The sequence below is a fragment of the Gastrolobium bilobum genome, unplaced genomic scaffold (assembly GCF_033153095.1).
Source record: "Gastrolobium bilobum isolate Gb01-03AN ecotype WA unplaced genomic scaffold, APGP_CSIRO_Gbil_v1 utg4519, whole genome shotgun sequence".
Classification (NCBI taxonomy): Eukaryota; Viridiplantae; Streptophyta; class Magnoliopsida; order Fabales; family Fabaceae; genus Gastrolobium; species Gastrolobium bilobum.
In genome coordinates, this window is record NW_026898712.1 from 443,856 (window position 1) to 463,222 (window position 19,367).

General features: G+C 31.8%; 2 protein-coding genes across 2 annotated transcripts; both read right to left on the reverse strand.

Moving 5' to 3' along the window:
• Positions 1 to 2,971: 2,971 nt before the first annotated feature.
• On the reverse strand, positions 2,972 to 4,141 carry LOC133318633 (RING-H2 finger protein ATL66-like). The gene has a single exon (XM_061520657.1). It carries the CDS (start codon positions 3,996 to 3,998, stop codon positions 3,480 to 3,482), a length of 519 nt encoding a protein of 172 aa, XP_061376641.1. The 5' UTR covers positions 3,999 to 4,141; the 3' UTR covers positions 2,972 to 3,479.
• Positions 4,142 to 14,689: 10,548 nt separating this feature from the next.
• On the reverse strand, positions 14,690 to 15,661 carry LOC133318596 (ethylene-responsive transcription factor ABI4-like). Its single transcript, XM_061520608.1, has one exon. It carries the CDS (start codon positions 15,659 to 15,661, stop codon positions 14,690 to 14,692), a length of 972 nt encoding a protein of 323 aa, XP_061376592.1.
• Between the last annotated feature and the right edge of the window lie 3,706 nt (positions 15,662 to 19,367).

Here is a 19,367-nt window from a genome sequence, read left to right on the forward strand (position 1 = left end):
TATCCTACACTTCACTATCTTACTAGATCACTTTACTACACTACATTACACTACCCTACAATTAATATTCTACTTACAAAAATTAAATAGCAGAGGAATATAAACTTACTTGGAATGAAGCTTTAGAGAGAATGGAGATTTCAAGAAATATAAATGGATGAAAAAACTGTGAAGGAAACAAGGTATATATAGGTGGGAAGTACGTAACAGATTATGTCATGTGTCCATAGATGACAAGACCAACTATTTGTCCAAGCGGGTCATGGATCAACTTCTACCGATAGCAGGTTCTGAAGCTGTTACTGTTAACAACAAGTTGTTGCTTATATGATAGCCTGATAGGTATAAGATGGGAGCCACAATTGCTGACAACGGATCTTGTTTTGTGGCATTTCAACAATTTGTTTATGAGCAAGCAGGATTATATATGTTATAGTGCGTCGTTTTGTAACCATTATTTAATAAATATGGGGGGAAATGAAAAAAGCACTGTGGTGCTAATATATAGCAAAAATATCTCTGGTTCAAAGCACATGTGGAAAGTATCTCCAGATTAGAGCAGTCAGTCCCGTCATATATGTTGCCAAGTTTAGTCCCATCAGTTATGTTGACGGGACTGCTTTCCACTTCACCAATCCGGACCAGTGTTGCCATGTGGCAATTCTTGTTGAGTCTTGGCAACAAATATGACAACACTCATCCCTTAGACCCACGTCTCCCACTCCTCCCTGCATTTCTGGTTCTTGGCTCCTTCTCTCTAAATTTTTTCCCTCTCTCTATAAATTTTTCCTCTGCCTTCTCTCTAAAATCCTCTCCCTCTCTCTCTAAAAAGCCCACCTCTCTTCTCCTCCTCCCTGCAGCTGCGCCCAGGTGCACACCCATAGTTCTCTTTGATTTTATTTTATTTTATTTTAATTGTCTTTTAAATTATGTTATTTAATGTGGTTATTAGTTTTTACATTATTTGATAGGAATAAAAATCCTATTGTAAAATGTAATAAAAACCCTACGTTAAAGTTTATTTTAATAAATTCCTGGTGTACACTGTATTTTTTAATTAAACGTGAATTACACTATAAGACAAAAATTATATTATATAAAGTAATAATTAAATTAGAGAATAAGAAAATAATGACTACCAACACAGAGTAAAAAAATACAGATGAACACAAGTTGTTCTGAAGAATGCAATGGACGACTAAGGGGATATATATATATACAAAATGTGGTTTTCGTATGTCTCAATTGAAAATTCACATGTGTTTTTATTGTTTTACCACCACGTTTGTCAGTATAATTATTCTCTTTTTTATTCACGGGTTGCTCTCTTTTTTATTCATGGGTGAAACTGTTTTGGATTCGATATGATACTTTGCTTTGCTTTTTCTTCGTGTGTGAACCTATTTCAGATTCTTTGTGTATTTTACTGGAGTCGCTGCGTATTTTACTGCGTACCGTCACTTTATGTGACAAGGCTTTGGGTCCCGTCAACGTGATTGCCACGAATGGCTTCCTAAGTGCTGTCACATTTATTGTCAAGACTCAACCAAAAATTGCTACCTAAGTGCTGTCACATTTGTTGCCAAGACTCAATAAGAATTGCCATGTGGTAACACAAGTCCGAATTGGTGACGTGGAAAGGAGTCTCGTCAACATAACTGACGAGACTGAACTTGGCAACATATATGACGGGACTGACTGCTCTGATTTGGAGATACTTTTCACATGTGCTTTGAACAAGAGATATTTTTGCTATATATTAGCACTATGGTGCTTTTGCCGGGGGAAATAAGTATCATGTTGCAGAACAATATCTATGTAATGCTATAGAGACAACAAATGTGAGATTCGCCATTTTTTTTTAAAAAAAAAAAGAAAAAAAAAGAAAATGCAGCACAAATATCGATGGGTCAACTGAAAAAATTTATATTTCCAGCAACATGATACTAGCATAGACCATAAATATTTAATAAAATGATAATGGTGAAGCATGATTATAAAGAAAAAATTTGAATTAGATGACAATTGTCATGTACCGCTAAGATCGACAACTGTCAATTAATCCATAATTTTTTTTGGGTATGATCCTAATATTATTGTATAATATTATTGAAGAATAAAGATAAAATCATTCATTATCCTTAAGTAACAAAAGAATCATTTAAAATAAATTTATCTCTAAATGAGTAAATAAGAATATATTTATCACTAGTTTAATTTAAAATATATTGCGATCTTAACTTATAAAATGATCTAAAAGTAAATTAAATTAAATTTCTTAATTTTAGAGAATAACTTACTTTGAAAGCTTTTCTTAAAAGAAAGAAAGAAACTTTTTCTATAAAAGTAAAGGAGGGGCCTTTTTCTTGATTGAACTGGGCAATGCCTTGCTTTCGGTTTACAGTCAATGTACATGGCCCAAGTGAATTGCTTTTTTTATATTTATGATTTGTCTTTACTTTAAGGATTGGAAACATTGTTCTAAAAACAGTACACCTAGCGGGACAAATGAACAATTAATTTGCTTCACGGAACTATCACATGGTGCACGAGCTCGTAACTTGAATTTAAATACTCATGTCAGTAATCAATTGTTCAATTCACAGTACACTCAATAAGTATCCTCCATCACCAATATCATGGCACATTTCCGCAATGAACGCTACTGTCTGATCAAAGAAACAGCATGCCAAATTCGAGAGTTCAATTTTCCAGCACGACATTATCCATACACGGCCAGGTTCAATTGCTTTCCAACAGAAGTAGGTGTAAGAAAGCAACGTCAAACTTAGCAATAAGGAGAGAGATAAAGAGATGAGGGGACACAGTGCTTAATTTTGGTAGTCCATAGCTTCAATGATTATAATTATTATTATTTTGATCAGAAATTCAAAATAAAAATTATAAACTTTAAATGTGATATAGAACTTCATATTATTATACTATATACTAAAATATATCAAACCATAAATTGGATAGGAAGAAGCTCCTTAAGAGCAGCATCTAGATTCATCTTTTTTTGAGGACCCAATCTCAATTAAAATATCCACTTACATAAGAAGCAGGACCACATATCCTAGTACTAGACCCAGCCACAGCTGACTCAGAAGAGCAACATCTTTCAGGACTTTTATCAAACATGAGACGTTGGGTGAAATTCCAAGACCATTTTTGAAGCCATCCAACGTGGGAACACAAACTCCATTAAATAATATCAAAAGACAAATCCACTTTCTAATTTCTTCCACCTAGATCATGTGCAATTGTCTAAAGTTTGCAGAAACAATTTTTTTAAAAACATGTCAAACTAGTAAAATTAATAAATGTGGTAAGAAAATTGTATACTAATATATGATTATCATTTAGCAGGTATATCTTAACACTATTTTTTTTTTACAACGATTTACAAAAAGGGCACATAAAAATTAGGAAAGTTATGATTTTTATTAATAATGTGAAATAAGATTAAGACCCAAAAGCTAAAACTGGATGTTAATTCTAATGGGTGGTTCCTGAATCAAAATGTTTGGGAAGGAAGATTCAACCTTTAAAGAAGCTCTGCAAAGTGGGCAACTAGAGTGATGAGTGAGCCACTTATCAACACACTCGCAATGGAAACAGTGGTTACACGCCGGCAAAACCTTCACTTTCTCGCCGTCTCTGAACTCGCCAAGGCAGATACAGCACTCCGTCTCGTCCAACGCGCCGCCGTTGGGGTCCGACAGCTCCTGGTGCAAGATAATGGGCAGCTTCTTTATCGAGGCGGGGTCAAGCCCCTGCGGCGGCGGAGGCGGCGGCGCGTGGGGAGATAACGCGGTGGAGGGTAGGTGGCCGTGGTAGCGGCAGACCCAGCGAGTGTAGAGGAAGAGAACGGTGATGAGAAGGATAACGGAGAAGAGCACGACGATGAAGAACAGGGTCCTCCCTCGAATCTCGAGGTCTCTGTCATCGAGTTCTGTGTAGTGCCAGTTCAATGACCGGGAATCTTGGCTCGACATGGTTATATGATTCAACAGTGAAGGAGAGAGACGCGACGGCGGTGGCGAATGGTGGAGGAGAGCTCCGACTGCGGTGGCGCATCAGAATAAACACTAACTACACTGCACAACACAACACAACACACTCTGCTAGTGATTGCTGCTCTGATTAGTTGAAGTTAGTGACAACTGTGAAGTGAGAAGTACATTATTTATAGAATTATAGTTAAGTTCGGTGATTAGGTGTACTCGCAATCTCTGCGCGTGGATAATAGTTTTCCCTTTTTCAGATTTGTTATATAAATTTCAATTTTTTTAAAGATAAAAGAAAGAAAAAAGAAAAATAGAAGAAGAATAAGAAGGAAAAAGTAGAGGTGGAAAGTGTCATCTAAGTAGAGGTAGACATCAACGTTATCAAAGGCAATAATGTAGTATTGTAGCGGCTTCGCCGACAAGTACTTTCTTTTTTTTAAATACAAATCTTAATTATTTTTTTGAATTGAGTAGCCTCTCAATAGTTTGAATCTTTGAATTAATTACAGGACTAATCACAAATATAAAATGAGTGAAGAATTAAATTTTTTAGTGAAAATTGAATCGAATTTTTTTCACTCACTCAACTCTTTTACACTAACTAAACTGAGTGATTTTTCCTTCGAGACATCTAGTCATCTAGACCGGCCATTATTTTCTCTTATTTTAAATAACTGTCGTATAAAGTTTTATTCAGAATTTATTATATATTTATGCTTATCACTTTGATGTTTTAATTCATTTGTCATGTATAGACATTAGAAAATTATTAATTAATTTTTTTATTTTGGTTTATGTATTAAGTTTATGTATTTTTAGTAATTCTATTAATTCTTTACTATAATCTTAAAATAATAATAATTTTAAAAAGGAAGGAATGTACTATATTAAATTATCATTTCCTAGATTAATACTTTTTCAGGTTATGCTGGTAAAATATTTGAAAATAAATAAAATTAAAAAATAGTTAATATCATCTTAATTTTTAAAATAATAAATAAATAAGAAATTCGAACTCTTAAAACGACATCTACTTCGACAAGATAGAAAAATACAACAGATGTTCAAGGTATAGTCAATCAGTAAGACCTTTTGGTATGCTCTTTAGAATTAAACTTTTAATAAAGTAATGATAATTTTGTAACCAAAAGAAAAAATTAATTTTTCATAATGTTATTCGGTTGACCCATATTCTAAAATCTTAATTTCAATGATTAAGTAGTGGTCTTTTGATGTTAGCATTTTTTTTTGTCTAGTACTTAAGTTAAGATATTTAAAGTTTACAGTGATAGAACACTTAATATCTAGAACAACTTTTTACGTTATTCTCTTTTGTCATAATTGTGCCATTCAAATTAAAAAACGACGTGTAGCATAAAAGATTATGCTGAAGGAGTTTGTGTAAATATAAATATGTATTATTGGACAAGTTTTTGAAGAGTTAGTAAATTAAATTCATCGAGAGATTTTTTTTTATCTTTAACCAAGATATTTTTACTGGTACTATAAATTTATCGCTCATATTAAGATCAGTAATTTGACAAAATCTTTCCAAAATAGTAATTTAAAGATTTAAACTCCGAAAAATATAGATAAAAATTAATAAAATTTAGTGTGTAATGTGCGGAACACTGACAAAAATATCACTGTTCACCAACTTTTTTACCTAAATGCCACGCGAACAGTGTTATTTTCCAATCTGCCACGGGAGCAAGTTCGCTACCTGGTGTAGCGAACTCGGTTTGCTGACGTGTCACATTTTTAGTGGATAACAAGTATCAATTTAAATAAAAAAAATAAAAAAAATGAAGTTAGCCTACCATGTAGGCGAACTTGGTTAAAATCAAGTTGGTGTCAACTAGAAACGTGACACGTCAGCAAACTGAGTTCGCTACACCGAGTAGCGAATTTGCCCCCGTGGCAGATTAAAAAATAACACTGTTCGTGTGACATTTAAGTAAAAAAGTTGATGAACAGTGATATTTTGGTCACTTTCCAGTAATGTGCAACATACACACGTGACCTGACACACGTATTTTTTTTTTACTAAAAAAGGGACAGTAAAAGAAGATATTTCTGTACATGGCGATTAAGTGATTAAAAAAAAAGAGTAAATATCTTTTTTTGATCTCTAAGAAATTTAAAATGGATTCATTTCAATTTTTTTGGGGGTTAATATGGATCTTTTTTGAATTTGTGAGGGACCACAATTTCAACTAAATGGGTCCATTTTGAATTTTTTAGGGACCACGATGGACCTTTTTATTTGCTAGAGACTAAAGCGGTTATCGTAAAATTTACTGACGACAAAAAATGATATTTACTCTAAAAAAATATTCATTGGAAAATTAAATAACACGTTTTATGTGAAGCCGAAGTTTACTGTCAGACAAAGCAATATCACCGTGACAAACAGAATCTTCAACTTTATCCAAAGTGATTAAAAAAAATTCAATTTTTTATTTTATTTTTTCGCTCCTAACGTTATCCATTTAAATTAAGGGAAAAATATTTATCTTTTTAAATGACACAATTTATATCTTTTTATTCTCACTAAGAGGTGAGACCCACATTTTTATATTTTTTTGTCTACTCTCACCTCTTTTATTTATCTCTTTCTCTAACTTAAAATTACATAACTTTACATCCTTTAATATTATACATATTTTTCCCTTAAATTAAACTTCATAAGCCATAACTCGGAACAGAAATGTGACACGTCAGCAAACAGAGTTCGCTACAGTGCCCAACGAACTTGCTCACGTGGCATATTGAAAAATAACACTGTTCGCGTGACATTTAGATAAAAAACTTGGTGAAAAATGACATTTTGATTGGTTTTCCCGGTAAGTCTTGCTGTGTTAAGGGTCCACTCCTACAGTCCTACTCAATAAGCAAGACTATTCAAAATTTCGGCGCGCCCCATACCTTGCTAATTTCTTTTACAACCACGTACACAATTAGCACTCTTTCCGGGTCAGTTTGATTCATGTTTGAGATAAAATAAATAAATTAATCGTATACGATTGAGTTGATTTTAGTTTAATTTATTAAGATTTTTTAATCTATCCAAACTAATTCAATTCCACCAAAATCAGGTTAGTTTGATTCAGGTCATCAGATTTAAGTAAAGATATAATTTATTTTATTTTTCTAAATTTTATTCTCATTCATTATTTGAATTTTTATTATTATTACAAGATAAATTATTAGTTTATTCATCCTTCAATTGAGACAGTAATTAAATAAAAAAGTTTGATATTATATTTCACTAACATTTATTTCTTTTCATAATAATATTTTTATATTCTCCATTAATGTTTGGAAAAAGTGTTTGTCCTTTAAAATGATAAAATTTATATCCTTTTACTCTCACAAAGAAGTGAGACCCACACCTTTATTTTTTTTGTTCACTCTCTCCCCTCTTTTATCTATCTCTTTCTCTCACTTAAAATGACACAACTTTACATAATTTAAAATGATACACATTTTTGCCTTAATGTTTTATCCAAAATATAATGATAAAGTTTCATGGTAAACATATAATCAAATGTACTTAGTAACAATTTGTACAATAGGTGAGTGTGTCTGAAAGAGATAAAAGAAGATAATAGACTTATTTACTAAAGACTAAATACATTATTTTGAAGATTTAGGGAAAGATTGATCGGGTTTAATTTGAGTTCGGATTTCGAGTTTAAAAATTATAAAACTAAGAACCGACCCCAATGCTAATTGGTTTCTATTAAATTTATTGTGGATTACACTAATTATCCAAAATAATTCGTACCAATCCAATTAATTTGGTTTTAATTATCTAGTCATACTTCTTAATTATTTAAAACATGAGACAATAAATCTAATATTACAAAGTTAGTTCAAGAGCTTGGACTTAAGTTGCACAAAAATTTTTAAGGTTAAATTACTGAGTAAGTACTATAGTTTTATTAAAAATTAAATAAGTTCATTTAAATGAGTCTTGATTAGCAAATTGTCATTATCGTTTGCTAAATTACAAGGATCCATTATATATATATATATATATATATATATATATATATATATATATATATATATATATATATAGATATCTATTTAAAAAATAGCATGATTAAATAAGTCTCTATATTTCATATAAATTTTTTAATAGGTATCTGTTATTAACAAAAATTAATTGTTGATAAAATTTAAGAAAATATTTAAAAAAATTTAAAAACATAAAGTTAGATTTTTTAAATTATATTAAAAAATTTAGGACCAAAATAATAGTTTTTTTTCTTTTATGGTAGGTCAAAATCTCTTTAAAGGTCAATTTTAGAAGTTAACAGATGAAAACCGTATGAATGTTAAGTAGCTTCAACACCAAAATCTATTTAAAGCAATAATTCATTGGGTTCTATAAAAGTTATGTTGTAGGAAAATTGATTGTGTAATATTATAGAGATTCGTTTTGCGTGCCGTAATTTTCTTTTTTTCTTTTTTCTTCAAAAAGTGTAGACCCCATAAAATATTGTGTGTATAGGAAAGTTTGTTATGTCATGTTAAATGACAAATGCAAATCCCTAATTCATTTTAGCTTTATGTTCTAATCCGGCAAGATAGCCTTGCCTAACTAGTTCATATGGTCGTCCGACGTACGTGGAGCACATGAATACTTTGTATATGTATCCTTTCACACTTTTTATGTACTGCATGACTTTTTACACATCCGAAGTAATACGGCCACACATCCAATGGGGTTAGTGGCGGCCCCAACAAATTTTATTTATACCTGCATAATTAGTGAATGGGTTCGGAAGAAGCGTTTCATTTTTTTTTAAGATATTATGAATAGTTTTGCATAATTTTTTTTTTAATAATCATAAAGTAAGCTGCTTCTAAAGCGAATTTTTTTGATGCTCCAGGTTCCGTGTGGTCCTTGCATTTAGGGAGTGCCACTTGGACAAAAATTTATTTTTTATATTCCACCTTTTCTTTTTCCTCAATAATTATCTGATTTTGATTGGTCCGGACCACTGAGTTAACAGTCCGGGAGCTCCAAAATTTCTCTCCTTCTAGAGTTCTAGTTATAGTTTTACATCTCCTTTAGAATGTTAAATTTTTAATTGATGATTTGTTGTTGTGATATTTAGCCAAACCCAGATGATAAATATGCAAGAATTGAGGCAGCTTGAGAAAATGTGATACAATAAAATGACCATTCAGTGACTACTTTTTTTCTTTCTTTCAAAAGTTAGTGTGTGCACTTGCACACACTTGCAACAATATAGGTCCGCTAGTAAATGGGGTCCACTGGGTTGGAAACAGTTATGACATTATACTTTACACACTTAAAAAGAATCTCCAACATCTTGTATAAAGTGACCTACTCTCCATGTTTCCATCATCTTATCCATTTGCTTGCTTCTTGTTGTTGTTACTATACTAAAATATCTCCATGTTTCCAATATCTCAGCAAGCCATAATTGTAGCTTAATTACACCTCCTCCTTCACGCCAATGACTCTTGAATTTTGGTCCTTATCACTGCCTCTTCTATCCCCGTTAGATCAACATTCACCTTGACGGGAAATAGATTCATAATTCCATACTCTGATCGGTTCACTTTCTCTCTTTCCCAAATTATATCATTGACCTCCTTAGTTAAAATAATAAATAAAGTATCTGAGAAGTTAAAATATGAATACCGCACATAAGGTAAGTAGTTTCAAATTGCATTACCCTAAATATTTCCCACCATATTCGTTGTCCCCAATCGCACAATCAGATTTGGTCAATTTGCACACGAATGTCAAGATTAGAGTTAACGTCAAGGTTTTGTATGTGTCACGGACGTGTAAAACACAATTGTGTTAGGACGAGAAAATCAGTTTTGAGTTTTTCATTATTAATAAACCAAATAGTTTCATATACACTAATAGTTTGAGATCTATATGGACCTCAGTGTGAGTTCAGTGTCCCAAATAAAATATTAAAAATTGTCTTGTGCTTAGGTTAGATAAACACTTATACAATAAAAATTCCATTTATCCCTCACAACTCATTTATATTAGGCTCATAAACTCAATTAAGGGGTGTAAACATGTGGGATTGAATAGATTAGTCTTCGGCCTAAATAGTTGTAGTTTATGTAGAATATTTTTAGTCTGTCTTATCCAATTAATTTGATATAAACTAAATTATAGGATTGACCTTACTTATTTTAAAAGATTAAAAGCCTAACCTAGGTTTATTAACTTATTTAAATATATCAGACCTTCAAGATTTATTAAGTATTAAAAAAGTAATTAAAATATTTTTTTATTCAAAATTATTTAAATAATAATTTTATTATATTTTAAATAAGGGATTTATTAATCTCATGCACTAGGAGAGAACTTTCTCATGCAATAGAAATAATCATGTGAGAGACTCACTCACTATAAAAAAAATAAAAAATAAAAAAATAACACAAAAATCGATATATGTGTAGGAGAGAAAAATTTTCTCCTACAATATAAGAGTATATTTTTCCTCTAAATAATATGATATGAATTTACATGTAAATTTATAGGTCAAATCTCATAAAGGTAAGACTATGACCTCTTTTTTAAATAATTATTTTCAAACTTGAAACTATTACTTAATTATTTAAGCACGTAAATTGAGTCGTAGATCGCTCTAGACTTTCTGGCCTATTTAGAGCCTGTTTGGTTCACCTTTTAAAAAAATTGACTTTTATCTCTTCTTTATTTTAAAAGTGTTTTTTACAAAAGTTAACGCTATTTATATTTTTATAAAAATATTTAGTTTTTAAAAAAAATATTTGGCTTTTGACTTCTGCCTTTTGTAGAAGTTAAAAATTTTATTCTGAAAAAAGTAGATTTTTGACTTTTTTTGTAACTTCTGTTTTTTTAAAAGTAGACATCCAAGCGAACTAAAAATGAGAAGTGCTTTTATTTTAGAAAAAAAGCAGCTTTTGAAGAAAAAAAAAGCTCATCCAAACGGCCCTTGTACTCTTAAACCGAACTCACACAAGCTCAAACTAAGATCGAGTGTGAGTTATGAAAATGAGCTCGCGTTCGGCTTGAATTGAACAGTGAACTAAGTAAATTTTATTCGGAATTTAGCATGAACTGAACAATTAATCAAACTCATTTCAACCAAATGTCTAGTTTAGTCACATAAAAAAGGCGACGACGTAGACAGAACATGCATGCGAATAATCACGTACTGCAAGACGACATATTAATTTATTGTCCTGTGTTTCTGTCTTGTATTAAACATGAAAATAATTTTCAAGGGTTGACGCATAGATATAATCGTATGAAACAAACACGAAAGCCCGACATGTAGTGTGGGTCTGATATTTAGGGCAGGGTATCTGAATTATCATGTTTCATGCCATACAAAAAAAATTTGATTGAATTCTCACATGTTTGATGTCATATAATTTTTTATTTTATTTTTTTTATGATTCATGGGCAGATTAATCATCAAAAATTTAATTATTACTTTTTTAAAATGAAAAAAATAATAATCATTTCAATGATCTATCGGATAAATGATTAGATTTTTAAGGCGACGTAATAATGTTGAATGAGAGAGGATTCATTCTCTCTAACTCTCTCTGAGTATGACGAGGACAAGGCAAATGTACGTAATTTTCCTTTTTTTTCTTTTATTATTATTATTATTAGGGGAAAGATCCTTTTATAATTTTTTTTTACAAATTACATAAAGTATGACCGGTTATACACTCTTAATTAAAATATAACCGATCATACTTAATGTAGTTTGTAAGAATTTGTAAACAAAAAAGATGTAAATATAAGATTCCACTTGTTATTATTTGGTTTCTAGATAGATAGGAATAACGTCGAGGACACTCTTGTTTCCTTTTCTTTCTTTTTAGCTAGTTTTTCTGAGAAGGTCAAGGGTAGCTATTTCTGTGAGTCTTTAACTTTACAACACGGATATGGACCCATTCGAAGCCCAATTTCAATGAAAGTTAGGCTAACTTAGCTATCCCCTGAAGCATGATAACGATACAGACCGATTTGTAAGAGACATTGCCGTTAGTGGCACATATGGCAATGACTCAAAAACAACTAAAGGTTGGTGACCCAAAAACAAAATCTATACCAAAATATGCTAAGGCCCACAATATCCACTATCGATTTTGGCACGGTTCCTTATGTCATAGATCAATAATATCACTTATCAACTTTTTCTTTTATTAGAGAGTGATCTAACAAGGGAGCCAATTGAACTTGACCGTACGGAATTTCTCTGGTCATTTATGCTTAAATTATTTTCTTTAGAGCAATCAAGGAAACAATTTTTAACAACCTCAAAATCTGTTCATGACATTTGCTCTAAGAGCATTTATTTTTATTTTACAAAAAAAACCAAGAAGTTTTTCGAAAAATATATATGTAAAGAACCACTTCAAAATAAAGGAAAATTAAGCTCCTTCGGTTCAAGGGTCATACCTCCATCATGCCTTTAATTTTAATAAGTTTTGTAATTAAATCCCACCACTTATCCTGTGCCTTTTCCATAAAAAACGTTACGCATGTTTGCAAATCAAATGAATCAATTCCCTGAATGTTCAACTTCATTTAATAATGCTTTTAATCTTCTCAAAGTAAGCATAAAACTTTAAAACATTCATAAACTGAAAATAATAAATAAAACGATGCCAATCATCTTTATCTCAGTCCAATTACGCTAAACAAAAAAATAATAATCCAACACAGACCAACCATTCATTCATATAATATAAGGATGTTAATTCTCATTATGTGACAAGTTCAAGTGTATATTAACTCTGCAAATATTTTACCAGGATTTTTTTTGTTAATGACATTCTTAGAAAGAGAGAAGCCCTAAGTGACTGGTATGAACCTCAAGGTCACCACCCCAAAAACTAGCTCAAAGAGTAGGAGTGTCTAAGCCCTAAGCCCTTATAAATTCCACATTAGTTGGTAACCCTTTCCTTTTTGGCTCCTTTACTCACTTATTAGTATTCAGTAGAACACCCCTTTGGGAGGTATGACACCTTAATCTAGTCTATAGGTAGGCCTTTACGTGGCCTCAACTTTCAATGAAAACACCAAGTGTTACGAACATTAAGATCACCACCCCAAAAGTCAGCTCAAAGGGTGAGAGTGCTCAAAACTCTCAATGAAAACACCAATTGCTACGAACATTGAGGTCACCACCCCAAAAGTCAGCTCAAAGGGTGAGAGTGCCCAAGCCTTATTAATCTCACATTAAATGTTTATACAACCAATGTGGGACTTGTAACACTTGTAACAGTGACTCAAATTACAAAACTTCTCAACTAATTATTTGAATTTTCTTCACTATCGAAGTATAATATTAATTCAGAGTTCAATATAATTACTAAATTTGTACGCAGTATAGTATTCCCAAACTATAAACGCTCAATCTTCAGGACAATTCCAATAACCTCCAAAATATCTGAAGTACTAATTAATTAACTATGATAAACTATAAAGTAAACTTAAATGACAATCAATAGACTTAAGTACGATAATTAGGCTTCCCCAACTGTGCAATTAATCCTACTCCATCTTATTTCATTTCTTCCCTACTCGGGACAAGTTTCAAACCATGTATATGCATTTGATTTAAAAAATGATACACACTCCCTATTTGATGGTAATGATCACAAAGAAGCTGAGGGTATAATTTTTTTTTTGCTGTTTCACCATTAAACTTACAAATAATAGTATAGGAATTTCATTACACTGAATTATGTATGATTGCATTTCAGTCACCATAATACATCCCCTAAGTTTTTTCTTCTTAATTTGGTACATTAATTAACTCTTAAGTGATTTATAAAAAAAAAAAAAAAACCACTCTCCGTTAAACCCGACTAGCGAGTGGGGTGGAGGTAATCCTTGTACGCAGCCTTACCCTTGCATAATTGCAAAGAGACTGTTTCCTGGATTCGAACCCATGACTTTTCAGTCATGAAAGAGCAGCTTTACCATTGCTCCGGTGCACCTCCTTTTTCTTAAGTGATTTATATTACAAGAAAATTATTATTCAAATAAATCTAAAAAAACGTGACTTCTTTTAAATTGAAAAATCTTAAATGAATAAATTCTCAGTTAGGAATATGTGAATCAAGAAATATGAAGCTGACATTCCCAAATTATGAAATCAAAACATCGTATGTAAATTATGGATGAACATTTTCAACATATAATGTAACAGAAACATATATAAGAATTTCATTTTTGGGCCAACCTTTTCTTCAAGTTCCGGCAGTCACAAGTGAGCTTCAAGCAGCCTCGGAAACCCTAGATGTACATAGCTTGAAGGCAACCCTGATTACATGTAAATTAGAATGCATCATAATCAAGCAATCATACGTACCTCAAATTTTCAGCTTAACATAGCACACAAAGCTTCCCATAGAATAAGATGAGACACACACACACACATATATATATATATATATATATATATATATATATATATCTTCAATTGCTTGCCAAAGATAGTACACACCAGCACAGCACTAACTTGAATTATTCATATTAATACTCTCTCTCTCTCTTTATATATATGATCTTTTCCTTCCACACTATTAGATTTAGATGAATTGCACCCAAAACAGTGAGATATATATAACTTCGAAAAAAGCTAGTCACCACTTTCTTAAAAATCAAAGAAGAAAGGATCATTATAATCCCATAAACTAGAAGGGTATTCCTCCTCAGCTGATAACGGCCACACAGACGACGGAGATCCAAGTCCTGCCGCCGCCGCACCACCTAACTGAGCCTCCGGTGCAGATAAAATTAACGAAGAAGACAAGCTTGACCCTACTGATCCCACCAAAGAGTTCATATCTTCGTACATGCAATTCTGGTTCTGGTAGTGTTCATTTAACAACTGATTATTATTCTCTACAAGATTATCATGATGATGATGATAAGAGGTGATTTCTCTGTTGGATCCGGTATGAGCAACACTTCCATCAGATTCTGGTGATTGATACTTTTGTTGCACTTGCACCACTTGTTGAGGATGATGATGATAGTGAGTACTGTGATGTAGCATGTTGTTGTTATTATTAGGGCACATCACCGGTGGTATATTATTACACACGCCGCCAGGGTAAACACCGTATGTGGCGGAGTTCAAGACAAGCGGTACATGAGAACTGGTGGAGAAGGTGAAGCCGAAGCCAGAAGGACGAGGAAGAAGTGGTCGAAGGGTTTGTGAAGAAGAGGAAGAGTTACGAGAAGAGGAAGATTGTGAAGAAGATGAAGAAGAAGAGGAAGGAGGAGGAGGAGGAGGAGAGGGTTGAAGGTTGAGCTGAGCCCTAGAACCATAGAGGATGATGGCGGCGCGGTCGTAGGCTCTGGCGGCGTCCTCGGCGGTGGAGAAAGTTCCAAGCCACTTGCGTGTTCGCTTGCGAGGCTCTCGGATCTCAGCAACCCACTTGCCCCAGCTTCGTTGCCTCACACCGCGGTATCTAAATTTGTTGTTGTCAGGGCCACCTTTGGCTTTGCATTTGTTGCGGTTAGTTGTTGTTGTGAAGGGAGTGGTGGTGGTAGCGGTGGTGGCGGTGGGTTTGGTTTCTTGGGGTAGTGGGGATATTGATGATGATGAGTTTTCGTCCATTGATTGGTGTGTGTGCAGTGCGAGCTTTAAAAGAAGAGAGGGTTTTAGTTATGACTACTACTGAAGAGAAAGATGGAGACCACTCTGGCTAGCTGCTACCTCGTTCAGTGTTATTATTGTTGATTAGTCCAAAGAGACTGCTCTTTCTCTTTCGTATGATGTTGCTGTTAATTGTTTCGTTCTCTCTCTTTATCTCAATGGTGAAATAGGTCGGTGCTAAGGGGATTGCTGTGTAGTGAAGAAACTGATAAGCATAAATGCACTGGGAATTTGGAATCATTCATCGGTTTTGTTGATTTTCTCCTTTTTTCACATTTCAAACCACAACAAGACTGGTTTCATTTTTTAGATTAATTATTAAATTAAGACTTGTTTAATATGAGTTTAATTATGATTAGTGAGTTTAAATAAATATCTAGCTAGATTCATTTCACCAACTTTTCAATATAGATCCATAAGTTTCTAATCATCGATATTAATTAGATGCTTGGAATGTTTAATTATCAAATAAGTTTATGGGTTTAAAGTATCTCTATGAGATAACTTATATCAAATAAGCACAAAATGAAGTTGTTTTGAGATTAAATAAGATGTATTTTTATAATTTTAATTTATTTTACAATTATATTAAACTTTATTATTAATTTTTTTTAATTTTCTAACTCTAAATAATGCTTTTTTTTGGACTTATTAGAGAGAACTTTTTCTCAGTTACTAGAAAAACATTAAACCCTAAGTTTATTCCATATATTAGTTAGTAATCACATTATTTACTATTCTTTTTTAATATATTTTTTATTATGGATTAAATTTCATGTAAATCTCACTAAATAATTTAAAATTTAAGGAAACTTATATAAAAGTTATTCAAAAATAAAATGTAAAAAATAAAATGTGAAATAATATATTTAATTTACACCTATTAAGCGACCATTGGAAGTTGATTTATTTTTAAAGGTAAATTTACCCCTATGTTGGAGAATTTTGTTTTCTCTTCTTATGGGAATTATATAACGATTAAATAAATTGTCAAATCTTGTTTGGATGCTGAAAAAATAACCGACGAAAAGAAAATCTTCAACGTTAATGCTGGAAGTTTTAACGGAAGGAATGGTGCTATAGTGCGGTAGCCACTTCCACTTAGAGTTCATACAGGAGAGTTGGCTCAGAGTCACTCTGGATGGACGATACATTATTACACTGATGACCCTCAATTATTTGCACAGAAGTCGTATGAGGGAACGTTTGGATTCCTATGCTCATAGTTCCAATTACCTAGGTAAGTTTTTAAATTCTATATCTCCATTTAGATGATGAGTTTAGAGGCATTTGGTACAGAAGAAATTCTCATCTGTTTGAGAATCTCAATTTTTTAAAATATAATTTTTACATTCAGTTTATGATAATATTCAAAAATTAAAAATTTAGAAAAATTCAGTTTGCCAACGCCCCCTTGATGTAAGTTTGCAAAAAAAAATTGTGAATGGTAATGAATGCGGATGAATGATAGTAAAAGAAAAAAAAAATATTGAAATAAATAATTAATAAATTATAATCATTGATTCACTTTTGTATAATTATGATCAATCACATAATCATGTAATTTTTTTTTTTATATTAAAGTATCCATTTTCAAGTTTAATAGTGTTTTTTTTAGTTTACCAAATTGTAATTACGTCTTTGAAATGAACTAGCTTTCATTATAGAATTAATTTGTAATGCAGAGCGAGTCACTGACGAAAGATATTACTAGCAATTCAGCTGTACCATCATTTGATCTTACTCATTTTTTTTGCAGTTACTCATTTTTCTTACTAGCAATTCAGCTGTACCATCATTTGATGTTGAATTTAACAGTGTGAATCCTGCTTTTGAGTCACTAACGAATCTCGCTTTCTCATGCTCTAACAGTGACTCTTCCATTTTGTCAAAGACCCAAATCGCCACGTAAGTTTGGCCTTAATGTGAACATTTGGTTATACGTTGTCGTTCACTAGGACATTGCTTGTTACTGTTGACTGCTCAATGTAAGTTTGCAAACGTGGTAGTTGGGGATCGGAAATATGAAAAACTCCAAAGCAATGACTGTTTCATTTTTCCGTTTTTTTATATTTGTTTGGCTTCTTATCTGTGTTTATTAATAAAAGTATACGTTTTTTTCTTTTTTATTTTGCCAATAAAATTTCACAAAAGGAAATTTCATCTGTTGGTGAACTTTATCCGCTTGTACATTGGCGTACGTGACTCTTGCAGGAAAATCAATGAATGAGAAAAACTAAAATGGTATATTTAAATAGTCAGTGTGGATAATATGATACATATTTTTTTTTGTAAATAATTACGAATTGTAGATTAGTTGGTAAATTGGGTTTCATAATATTTACGAAATTCAAAATTAATCCAAAGCACTTTGTAATTGACTTAAACTTCACACAAAAATTCGGATAAGTCTTACGTGGAGCTGTCTTGTAACAAAAATATTTCTATCATAAAGGACGACCGAGTAAATTCCCAATTTTTTTTAAATATTAGAGCATTATCACGTTAGTATATTAAAAAAACTTTTATCAACAAATTCTATAATATCTTGAATATTAATATATCACTATATATATCTTTCATTTAATTTTTTTTTTCTAAATTAATCATTCCAAAATATAACATATTAACTAAATTCTTTCTTCTGTCTCACTATTTTAATTATTTATATGAAAAAGTTTAGTGATAATTTTTTAATTGAGATAAAAATTTGATAAAAAAGTTCCTGAAAGTATTAATGTAATGACACTTTTTTTTTTTTTGGAGTTACCCAACCCTAATTATCTCTTTGAGACGAGTTGGCTCCCTCCGGTATCTCCACGAGCTTCGACTCTTTGAGCCGGCTATGAGACTAATACGGAGTGCGAGGGAACAATGATGGCTAAAGGTTCAGCCCCCTCCCCAAGAATGCATTCAGCGGGAATCGAACACATATCCAACCCCACTAACTCAGCGCCAAGTTACCAACTGAGCTGCACCCAATACCCATGGGGTATGTAATGACACTCTAACTTAGTGATAATATGGAGACTCTTATTTTCCAAGTGTAAATTGAGAATTTAGTATAAAAGATTTTATCAATTAATATATTTGTTAGTTGTTAAATTATTATGGGGTGTTAACGGGTCGAACTTTGGTCTTAAAAGGCTAAACCTCTATTTAAATATATCAGTCTGTCCTAGCCTGTTACTTGTTATGAATATAATTATCGGCTTGTGAACTGATTTATTTACAAAAAATAAAAGCCTAGTTCAGCATGTTAAAAAAAAATAAGATAACAAAAATTTATCTAAATAAAATATACGATCAACAACACTAATAATTCCACTAAGATTCATAAATTCAATGTATATTCAAATAATATAATATAGAACAAAATTATTCAAATAGTTTGTTTAACAAATAAAATGAGGTGAAATGAGTTGAGGAAAGAGAGAGCTATTATAAGTAGTATAAAAAATATAAAATAGAAATAAAAGTTAATATACTACACCAGTTTGAGAGACTCTGATGCCGAACTTTTGAATTGGAGATTGAAGCCTTTTTATTAAATGAGTTTTTATACAAATTTAAATTTAATTCTAACAACCAATTTTAGACATATAAACTGAGATCTTTAGGAGCCGAGTCAAAGAAGTGACTCAACGCTCAAAATATTTCAATTGAG